General features: G+C 35.3%; 1 protein-coding gene across 1 annotated transcript in view; it reads right to left on the bottom strand.

Moving 5' to 3' along the window:
• Positions 1–12,340, bottom strand: part of LOC129281741 (netrin receptor UNC5C-like) — a 104,885-nt gene that overhangs the window by 31,054 nt on the left and 61,491 nt on the right. Inside the window, exons 3-4 of the mRNA XM_054917656.2 lie at positions 11,241–11,456; positions 8,940–9,056 (exon numbers count right to left, since the gene is read on the bottom strand). Coding sequence (XP_054773631.2) covers positions 8,940–9,056; positions 11,241–11,456 — 333 coding nt within the window. The remainder of the gene's footprint in view (positions 1–8,939; positions 9,057–11,240; positions 11,457–12,340) is intronic.

Genomic DNA, 12,340 nt, shown 5'->3' with positions numbered 1-12,340 from the left:
TGTTGCTATATAGAATTGACTTGTTTGATAAAAGTAAGATGGAAACAATTCAGAATCTTTACTCTTTTTCCTATGCCATGAGTTCCGCGTTATTCCTGAAGTTGTGATTTTATTCTGTTTTAGGCATCATGGAATACTGCAGACTCTAATCTATGTACTTCAAATAAATGACACCTATACATACTTTAAGCAGAGGTTTCAATACCTCCTTACTTCTCATAATCACTAGAGTAACAATGTTCATCATATGATATCTGTGTTGAAGGATGTAAGTTATTATCCTTCTGACTCCACACAGTCAGGTTGTTATCTCTACTTGACTACATAATTTTCATTCTGGAAATGAAATGAAATGAAGTAAAACTAGTTTATAACCTGGGGCAAAACTATTTTAACTCATTGCTTGTCATGAATTATCAAAATTTTCATCACAGAGACCATGCTGAGATCAAGTGGGAAAGCCCCTTAGAGCCCTGAAGCCTTGAAGGCCACACCGATGATGTCCCAGCAGGCAGGTCGCAACGTAGCATTCGCTTGACTTCGCAAGCATCAAGTTTCTACACCATGGATAGATGCTGGACACATTCAATGGGGTAAAAATGTTGGGGCACAAAACATAAGATGCAAATTGAAATGACTTGTATGTAATTTTATGCTTTGAAACTTCAAGGTTATGTATGGTATGCCGTTACTTAAAATGAGATTCATTATAGATTTTGAAAACTTAATCTATTCATTTTACTTTCAAATGCATCCCATTTCATTTCCCTAAACAAATTATTCAAATGCAACTGAACTTCCTTACGTAGGAGTGTATTTTTTCCATTACCTGTGCAAAATTTGATTTTGTGGTTGATATGACAAATATTTGTTTACTTTGTGTTTTCCCCAAAAAAGAATTTTATTAGCCATTGTGGGAAGTTGGACTAGGTCTTGATATGAATTGTTTCTTAAAATCTTGAAGAATCTTGAAAGAAATTCACTTTAAATTACACGCTGCAAAGGAAGAAAAATAGTATTCAGAAAAAAAATTTAAAAAGGCGAAAAATCCTATGAGCTCTCCACGACTCTGAGTGATATTGAATTTTGGGGATGTGTAAAAATGAATATTTACGATCAATAAACAAAACAAGGAAGAAGCTCGGAATGGATCCAGATATATTTTTGTTCGAATCTTCAGGTTAAAGGTCTTCTCTATAATACAGGGGAGCTGAGCATTCCATCCCCATGCAAGCCCCTGTCATAGCTGATAATGAATTCTTAACAAGTCTACGACTGGTAAAAAGAAATAGAAAGTGTAAATGAAATGACCACAGAAGAGGGTCAGACGTAATATCCCTAAGCTCTTCCCAGGGTGAAGTCTTTTGAGAGTGAGGAGATGAAATTAAAAGCAGAGAGGGTGAAATAAGGATTGAACTCGCTGAGAGTTGAACACATACTGTATGAAATAGAAACAAGCATAAATATCGAGAGTAGGCTACAGTACTGTGCATGATATAGATAGGGAATGAGAGAGTGGGGGGGGGGGTGAGAGACACACAGACAAGAGCAAGTTAGAAAGAAAAGAAAAGAAAAGAAGGAAAAAGAGGTTGATAGAGGAGAGAAGACAGAAAATGAAGAGATAGAAACTAAGAAAAGCTAGAGATAAAAAGGGGTGGATGCTTGTACACCAATCTAACATGAAATGATGTGTGTTTTATCTTTTTTTTTGAGGAAATGAAAGATAATGGCAAAATATGTATTGTGGCAAACAGTATACAAATAGCGAATAGGCATGAGTGCGATGGTGCGAGATTTCGCATGAGGTGAAAGAAAGATGCTCTATTCAACGAGGCGTGAGCCGAGTTGAATAGAGCGTTTCTTTCTTTCACCGAAAGATTTTATTCTCATTTAATTTCATATGTTGGTGGCCTTACTTGAAGACAAGATTAGTAGTGCATGAGTAAGGCCACCAACATATGAAATTAAATGAGAATAAAATCTGATCTATAGACAACATAAAAAGGGGAAAAATGGAAAGAGAAAATGAGTGATGAAAGATGGATACTTAGATTGATAGAGAGAGAAAGAAAGATATTGAAGGATAGAACGAACAACCATGAATAACAGATGAGGGTTCCACCTTCCCACAATGCCCTGCAGCCATCATTAATATACTATCGCAAGGCACAGGTTCCATTAATCAACATCCTAAAAGTCCGCAGGGCGCACACTCCACGGGAGACCCAAGCACTACCAGGCGTAAAAAAACTTCTCATCTCTCGACTCCCAAGAAAAGAAATAACCCGTCCAGTCTGATTGTGAGGGACCTAGGACCCCTCTCGTCCCAGGGGGCCGCATCAAGAACAAGCTCAAGTTCAAGCCATGGAAGAACGGGTGTTCCATGTCACCCAGGAAATAATAATTACCTTTGGTACATCTGGTTTGAGTTGGGGCAACTAATGAATTACGGAAATCGGGAAGACAACCGTCCGATTAACTGGTAAATGACATGAAATAAAGCTTCCACTCTTTGTGTTAAAGTGCATGTCTCCTAAGGGTGCTTTTCGGCTACAGTTTCAGGTTGGTTTCGACATCTTGGCAGAAGTGACAGGGCCACCCTATGTTATTATCATAGAAATGGATATGGGTCTACACTGACTTCAAGTAATAGCTGAGGACTCACTTATTAAGTAGTATGGAATTCAATTCAATATGATTATTACCCATCTTAATGGCAGGCATCGGCAAGAGATATTGGGACTTTGATCTTTTATATGAAATGAAATATTAGTACATGAACCTTGTTCATAATGTTTGAAAAAAAATACCATGAAGCCCCAATTTGGGCAATACCAAACAATTTTTGTGGTAATGTATAGGCGTCATACCTGCTTTGAAATGGCAAAATTGCAATTTTGAAACTTCGTTTTTTTTTTTGGTATTTGCTAATAACCTGATGTGAAACAAATTTCCATTTTTGGACAATAATTACATTCATTTCAAGTAAATCCAGTAAAACTATCAATAACTAAACATGATCAACTGATATCGTTTAAAATCAAATTTATGATAAATTAGAGTACCAACAATTTTTTAATGGTACTAGTTTTGGACCAAACAGACACATGTCCTTGTATTTGAGCATTCACGATGCATACATGTAGGAAAATAAAAAGTTCCGAGCAAGATAATTCCATAATTGTAAGACTCTTTATCTACGATTTATGTACCTAATCATTAATCCAGAGAGCTTTAATTGGTACATGCTTTGATCATTGTCTGGGACATATCACTAGGTGGTAATTTCTTTAAATTCTTTTAAGATTTGTTTTGTGAATGCTATCTTAATGGGAATTTGTCTTTAAAAATACACCCCTTTCCCCTTTATATTCATATCAGGTTTCTAAACTTGGCTTCACAGTTAAGCCTTGTTACCACAAACTCAAGTTGTTTAGTTGCCCAGGGCTAGATTGGAAAAGTGGCCGTGTAGCACCTCGTTATTCTTCTGGAGTGTGGGTGCTCTCCTTGACTCGGAGGGGTTGAATGTCAACAAAAAATCTCCTTATGTTCCGACTTTGAGAAGATGCGGAAACGTGGGAGAAAAACGGCATGAGCAGAGAGTCAAACTTGTTAGAATACCAGCCAGTTTTGGAAGTATTAAGGAGTATTCTCCTTCAATACATACTTTTAAACATGTTGATGAACAAAACAACATAACAGAAGAAGTTTAGTAATGGAGCCAGATTTGCAACAATGACCATCGCCAGTTATGACAGAGAAGTGAGAGAACCAATTTGAATTTTGACAAATTAATGTTGAATAAGTCATTAAAACGGCTCTACTTTAACCTTTAAATTTTTTCTTTCTCCAATAAGCTCCCTTAAATAGAAGAAAAAAAAACCATGATGTTATGATAAACATTTTCCCCTGTGTAATTACCAAATAAATATGCAACCAATTTACTTTAAATATTCTTTTCTATAAAGTGTTGTTTTATAATAGCACTTTCATTAGTTTGAAATCAATTACGTTACAGTATCTCCAAATCATTGTATTACATTGGAGTAAAGATATTTGAACATCTACATATCATTCGATTCAGATACATTCAATAAATGCTGCCCTTCAAATCCTTTTTTTTTTCTATTACAACTTTGTAGACATTTGTAATATGGTGACATACATGTCTTAACCTGTCACTTGTGTTTTGGGGTTTGATATGTCAGTGAACTTCAGGCAGGGGCTTTTCAGGCTTGTTGAATATCAACAAGCCATCAAAGAAGACCATTACTGTAATCAACATCTAGTCTCATCATCATACACTCTTCTCTTTCCGCTGAAAGTGAAGGGTTCTCGACTCCATGCTGAAAAGAATCATTATCCGACTTTGATGAGCTCAAAAACAACTTGATCATAATAGAATAAATTTTATAACAAATTTATTTATCATTAATGATTTCTTCAAGAACACACAACTCATAATCTACTGACAATTATTGATTATTGAAAAACATATTTATGGAAGTTTTTTTTTCAATCTATTCTCCTCCAAAACTGTGAATGAAAAATGAAATGATACTGAACTAAAAAAATCTGATACATAATGATGCGCAATAAAACAAAACAGCATTTTGAAGAATATAAACCTGTTAGAATTATAAACTGAGCTTTACTACAAGACACAAAATATTGAATAAATGTATCATAAACTTGCCATTTGCTCAGTTATAAATCAATGATAATATTGTGATTTTCCTTTCAATGTTTTCTGAAAAGTTTTAAAGTGAAAAGTAGTCTAATCATTCAGGCACTTTGTGGATACATGGGTACCTTAAACACAAAGGAAGACAATAGTACATATCTGCATCTTGGGAAGAATGTTTGCTAGATAAGACTAGTCATATTGAATGTCAGGAAACCTTCAGAGTCCATGAGCAAGTGTAATTAATTTGGTGAAATTGACCATAAAACCTAGTTCTCAACACTACGCACATTCACTTAGCACCATGGCAACGCATATACCCAAAACTGGGATAAGTTACATGGACATCATCAATAAAATCCAAAACAATCTTTTGCCCTATCTTGTCATACATTTAGGGTATTTTATCAAGATTTACTTTAAGATTGATGGCCTATGGCATGCTGTCAATTATGAAAAAAAAAGGTTTTGATTCACAACAACTGCTTATACATTTATTTTAATACATCACAAGCAAATTGTTATAAAACATTGGATTTCTAGTTTTATTTCTCTAAAGGCCTTTTTTGTGTTTATATAACTGAAAGTTACTGAATTTTCAATGGATAAGCCCTGCAGGACCTTTGAAAACCTTTGGAAGATAACAACATTAATTACTAATGGTCAAAAGCCCCTATAGAACAGAGCCCCCATTGTAAAAAAAGTTACCATTGCTGTAACTATGCCATGCAATGGTAACTTGCATGAATTCCTTGATTTTTATTGGCCGATGATCAGCGTTACCCTGGTAGTTACCATTGCATGGCAAAGTTTCTATAATCGTAACTTTTTATGCAACGAGGCCCAGAACAAAGTTTATAATAAGGCAATGCTGCTGTCATATCGGCAAAACTGACTCCAGACCAACAAAGCTATTTATTCCCTTATTACAAATGATACACCAACGGTCGGTCTGGGGCCCCATCTAACAAAGAGTTACAATTGATCCAATCAATCGTAGCTCTATGGAAATCCATCAGTGTCATAACTTTTTCTACAGGAAATTTGATGTGTCCTTTATAAGCAAAGAGAAACAAAGTGAATTTTCAAGAAAAAATGAATGCATGATATACATGTACATCATAGTTCGAAAATATTTTGAACAAACATACATAATAGATGTTGATGTTGCAGGCCATCCATAGTTGTGATTGATCGGATCAATCGCAACTCTTTGTAAGACGGGCCCCTGGAGTCTGTTTCATTGGTGTGGCTGTAACATAGAGAATAAAATCCCTTTGTATAATCACAGCCAGCAAGAGCAAGGATGAATAATCAATACATCCCACGCACTGGGTGTATTGGATAAGTTGTTTATCCTTGACGTAAAACATTCATCAAAATCAAACATTAATTGATTGAAATGTCACATTTCCATAAAATGACAACTGCATCCCAACTTGGACTGCTGATGTTTACTTCAATGCAAAGCAAGTCTGATCTGGTCCACATAATCATTCACCAATTAGGCTATTCGTTAGGGCACATCTGCCATCATAAAGGTGGATGACATTTGGAATATGTAACCAATAAAACCAAAGAATTAGTAAAATCAATATAAAAGTAAAACTCTGATTCATAGACAATTTTGAACTGAAAAGGGGGCCATTTGTATCAATTAGGCAAGTGAAACTCACTGCCTTCATATCTTTGATTCGGCAATCAGATGTGGCGCTCCGTATTTCGGGCAGCTAATTGGCAAAAAATGCAAATGTTGAGGATTCTAAAATGGACATCCCATTTGCCTGTGGCGTAAGTAGACACAGGGGAGTTATTACAAAGTCCGAAATCACCAACGCAGGGGTTGAAAAGCCAGATTGATGAGGCAAGGTATTCCCATCATCTTAGATCATAAATGAGCTCGAAACGAAGGTAAATTGAATTGCGAATAGCGGCAGAAATATGCTGGGATTCAAGACACGGCTCTCGTCGACAAACAATCTATTTCTTTAAAGACTTCATCGGGCAAGGTGATTATAGAATTAAGGGCACACATGTATATGAAAAATCATAGATGATTGCACATACTGTACTAGGGTAAGATGTTGAGGCTTAGTAACTTCAGGGCATTAACGATGGGTATTTGAATATTCAATGCCTTCAGGATATTGCATCGGACGGCCTGTCAATAGTCATAGAGTACTTCATAATGTCTCTTTCTCAATGACTTTATCCACAAAATGTTTCTTTGTTGTAGGGATTAGCTTCCAGAAATGGTTTATTGAAACTGGAAATAATGAACAAGATACAAGGACAGCATATGCTTGATTGAATAATTGCCCTTCTAAGAGATATATCTGACCGAGTTATTTTTAAGTGGACAATTTAAGCAATAATGGTGGACAATGCATGTTAACTACTCAAAAAGAAATTGACCAAGTTTTTTAAGAATGCGACTTAACAGATGGCAGATGACCATAAAAAACCTGCAAATAACCACATTTAGAATGACTCAGAAAGGGTATATTGCAGGAAAAAAAATCTATTTCAATTTAGATACCTAATAACTTTAAGACTGATCACATCATTAGAGATTATTTCAGAGATTAAGATTTTGACCAATGACCATTGAATGCAATGTCCATGAAAAACAATTTATGCATTAACCAGGATAAAGGGGTGTCCATTACAAACTTAGTGTACTACTCTCTCAAAAGATTAAAAGAAGAAGTTTGTTCACTCTTTCTTTTCAGATATAATCAAATGATTATTAAGGTCATCCCTGATGCTCTCCAAGGAGTAAAAAAAGAGTAAAATGTTATGCAGTTATATAGCTTGGCGAGTGAAATTAAAACAAATGTTAGACAAAATTGGACAGTGTGGGAACACAGTGTAAGCTAATGAGTAGGTGACAATCTCTTTGCTTTATCCCTTAACCCTGTGCTTCTTACAACATGACTAACCCTGTATGAAGCCTATGGGAGATTTACAAAATATTTACAATTGATCCAATCAACCTCAACTATATGCATATCCATCAACATCATAATTTGTTTCTACAGGAAACTTGCACCAGTCCTTTTGTAAACAGTGCAAAGCATACTGAATTGTCAAGAAAACAATGAATATATACTGTAGAAATCATTTTGAGCAAACATGCATTCTGTATGTCGGCGGTGCTGGCTTTCCATAGTTATGGTTGATAGGATCAATCGCAGCTCTTTGTAAGACAGGGTCCTAATAACACAATAGTATCCCCAATGAATGTTTACATATCAGGGGTAGATGTGAACTAATAGTGTTATAAGCTACCAAATTCCTTGCATCTGATTGGCTAAGAGCAAATTAGTGGGTGAAAATCACAGAATGTTTGTTTTGTAAAACACTCCCCTAGAGCAGATATGAAAATATGATTACACGAATGGGATAAAGATTGACCTAGAATATAAATTGTATTACTTTGACAAAATTAAGCAGGAAATAAATGTGTCCTTTGCTGCAGTAAAACAAAATGAGGTGTCCATTTGAAAGTAAAAGAAAATACATTAGCAATTATCATATGTATCAGAAAAAAATGCACTTTTCTTAGTGAAAATCAATCAATAACATGGAAAAGGTTCTAAGATTTCTGCAAAAATATCTAAATCCCTAGTGAAATTCTGAATGTGTTTTTTAAATGAAAATAACATAAGTACATTTGTAAACTTAATTCATAGAAATTAAAAAATAATTTTTTATGTGTTTTCAAAAAAAAAATTTCTGTGCTTTTCCATAGTTAGGCAAAAGTGAAACTGCAAATTATGTCTATATTTCTATGTATCTTTTTCATTATTTTATTAAGGAAAAGTTTGAAAACATGTGGGAAAAAAGAAGAAACTTGAGAATGGCTTTATGACAATTTAAGTTTCTTAGTTTATAACTACACCATTTACTGGTGCTAAATAGCATGTTTTTATCTTTATAAAACCATTAAAAAAATTTACTTTCAATGTAAACAGCTGTATCAAATGACTCTCAATTTCATTTCCAAACTTGCCTCTTGTCCTAAATGATATTTCAATTATAAATGTAGGTGTAAATGAAGATTGATGGTATACTTTCTAGTAAGGGGCCTTAACATTTGTTTGCTTCGTTCGCTTGGCTACACCGCTACACCAAGAAGGTTCCACAAGATTTGGTCAAGCGATGAATTTAACTCAATTCTAATCGTGAACCATAGGTCAGGTGAACAATCACATGGTTATAAATGTTGCGCTTTAGGGTTTCATTCACTTACATGCTTCTCTGATATAGGCTTTCTCTGTCCTGATTGGCTGCGGCTCAGCTGCGGCCTCACAGAGGCACCAGAAATCCTCATCACCGAAGTACTCCGTCACCTCATCTTTGGTTATGGCTTCACGGAAAATGAAAAAATAAAGAGTTAAAGAAAAATAGAATATATCCCCATGATGATCATAGGTGTACCTGAAAATAAAAGTTACATTGATTTCAATGTAATACCCTTCAGGAATCCTACAATAATTTGCCAGGCAATTTTCTGTTAGAAGCCAAAAGAGTTATCATTGTGGGTTTTGAGGTAGTCAGATATTTCTGATATCAATTAACAAATTCATGATAATAATGATAAAGAACACTTTCCTTATTTTTGGTCTTTGATATACACTTGACAACGGTTATTACTATTAATATGACCTCAATGTGATGGAAAGGAATGTTTTGGAAAATGATAAGGAACTTGGTGATCTCACAAACTTCAGGAAAAAAAATCTAATAACAAGTAATACAGTAACATTTCACATTAAACTATTTGATGATAAAAGAAGCATAAGGTTCAGTTGTCTTTTTAATTGGCAAAAGTAACTACTCAATTCAAGTTGTGCTATTGATGTGTGAAATGGGAAGACATGAATCAATTTTAATCTTTAAAAATAATACAGGTATTTCATTACAGCTCGTTGTAAAAGTACATAGCTGACTTGATTAATTTATTCATTCATTTACATTGATAATACATTAATGAGAACTATCTGCCCCCTTTAAAAATATTATAGCCTTCTCTATCAGTTTGTTTCTCAATCAACAGAACCATGTACCAACCCATACTTCACAACACACTGAAGGTAAAAACAAATGAGTCCATACTTGAGAGGTCAAAACGCACTCAGAATACCCGTCCTACAACGGACCAAATTAAACTTAATTGTAAATTACGTGGGTTTCATACACCGGTCTCAGCTGCTCGGCAATGCCAGGCAACTTTGCCGGCAAGACACGATCCCATGCAACAGTTGCAGAGGAGGTCTGATTTACAGCTATGCAGGGTAGACCGATCGTGTGCTTTACCCCTGTTTGGATCATGGGCTAGACCGGCCGACCGGTGTGGTATGAATTTTATCGGGGTGTGCTCAGAGCGGAAAGTGGAACCAATTAAGAGGAACATAACTCTCAATTTCTTCTCAATTGAAAGCCTGTCGAAGGGACAGTCTCCTAATCTTAACAATGTAGATTGATGAGAGAGGAAGATACTTCAGGATATTGAAAACAGAATTAAGTGACTTAAATGCACCATTTAAATCATCTCTTCCCCCTTTCATATACTCATCCCCCCCTTGCACTGGAAAAAAAACTAATAAAAAAGAACTGCACATGTGATAATAATAATGGGTTCACACCTCTGTTTAATTAATTTTTTATCACTGACGTGTGAACAGTAATTATTGAATTAAAAGTGAAATGAAAGATTGATTGCAGAGATGACCTCAAAATAATCCATTTATCCCACGCACAAATTAATTGGCATTCATCAAAATTCTTATCTCTTACATCAAAGTGTTGCCGTATTATCCGCTTGAAATGAAAAATTTGATAACCCTATATTTCTACTATCAAGATTTAATAGAAGATTTCATTTAGGTTACAAATGTATTAATTTCATTGTAAGTCCAAACTTTGCGCATTCCAGTTTGTTTGGTGCTTGATTTAATTATTACAACCTATAGGTCACTCTGGCTGTGAAAAGAGGTTCAAACATAGCAAACCATAACCTGATGTATATGAAATGATTTAGCAAGTAAAACAAAACGGAAATGACTACCATTAAAGTGATAACACTTTTCAAACGATTGCTTTCATTTAAAAAGCCGAATCCTTTCAATTTTCTCAAGGGGGGGTGGTGGTCTATGTTGATAATGTTCAGAAAAAAAAAAAATTGGTGTAATCGAAATGCGTATTTAAATTATTTGGATATTTCTAAGCTTCCAACAGCAGTGATTAATTAATTCAAGGCCTTGGCCTTATTGAGTGATCTTGATGACCTTCTCAGTGGCCTTAGATACTGCTGTTGAAAATGCCCCAAATGTACTGTAATATACAAATGTGCCCCTGATATATAAATTTGTACTTGCCCTTAAAATATCAAAATTCAAGGCCAGCAACAGTATAAGACTTGTAGCCTGCTAAACATGTACGGTTTTGATTTATTTGAACAAATGTACCCAATGGCTACCTTAAGCCATGGCTAACTTAAACCAAAGTCCAAAATACAGCAACAATCTCAAGAGATCATGGTCATACTTACACAATCCTATATGCCTGATATTGTCATAGTATTCATCGAAGGTGCCCAGGGAATGTGTCCTGGAATCGGCTATTCTCTCATCATTGCAGATGAAGTAGACGCTTGGTGAAGGACCAGCCTTGCATTCTAAGTCCACAGTCTTCTTTGTGATGTAAGAATCTTGTGGAACAATGAAGAATACTGGTTGAGGAGCAGGGCTGGATGCTGTAGGGTCATCTGGAAATGAAGAGATTAAGAGGGGAGAAAACATGCAAATTAGTTCAATAGTATCATAATTTTTTTTCATAGATAAGAATGTCAGTAGTGAGAGAAGCTGTGACTCGGTGGATGATTCTGTGGACTTGAGCCACAAGGACCGAGGTACAAATCCCACTACAGCACTCACGTTCTTTGGCAAAGCATTTATCTACATTTGCTGCTCTTCATCCAGGTGTAATAAATGGGTACCTGGTAGGAAGGACTAAGGGCTTGCACATTACATAAATCATCTGAATTCATACCCAACAATACTTCTGGATCTCCAAAATCTGACTAGAAACTTGCATTAAATCCTAAATCTCTATAATAACAAAAAAAGCAATACAATCAATAATACCGAGGTAAAAAACCCAGTATCTCTCTTTTCACGGTTAATTGTTCCTTGACCCATGTTGGTTGTAATTTGTCTCTTCTTCAATTACCTCAATCCCAACAGAACCATGGAATCGACTTACCAAGTGTGAAGGATAATATCATTCAAACGATGTACTTTATATGAATTATCATCTTATCATTCCATCCACAGTCTTTGCCAAGAAAACACTTCTTGTATTTCATAGATGCAGTTTATCATTTAATCGAAACCAAATAATTGGATGACTAATATTGCATCTCTTCCTTATAGACAAGCCAAACCAGGGTCAAAACTTCAAATAACCAAGGAATAATCATGGTAATGTGGATCGCTTGTCAAGTGTACTTTAGGGGGTATTCTCTGCAAACTTGACCTTTGACCTGAAGTGCCAGGATGCCAGCATTCTAGGTTGATATCAAGAGACAACAAGGAGGATCTGCTTCCCAGACGACCCTCCCTTTTCTTTGATCTCTGTCGGTGGAAGATC

Source organism: Lytechinus pictus, chromosome 18 (genome assembly GCF_037042905.1).
Source record: "Lytechinus pictus isolate F3 Inbred chromosome 18, Lp3.0, whole genome shotgun sequence".
Classification (NCBI taxonomy): Eukaryota; Metazoa; Echinodermata; class Echinoidea; order Temnopleuroida; family Toxopneustidae; genus Lytechinus; species Lytechinus pictus.
This window is presented reverse-complemented; position numbering and strand designations above follow the sequence as displayed.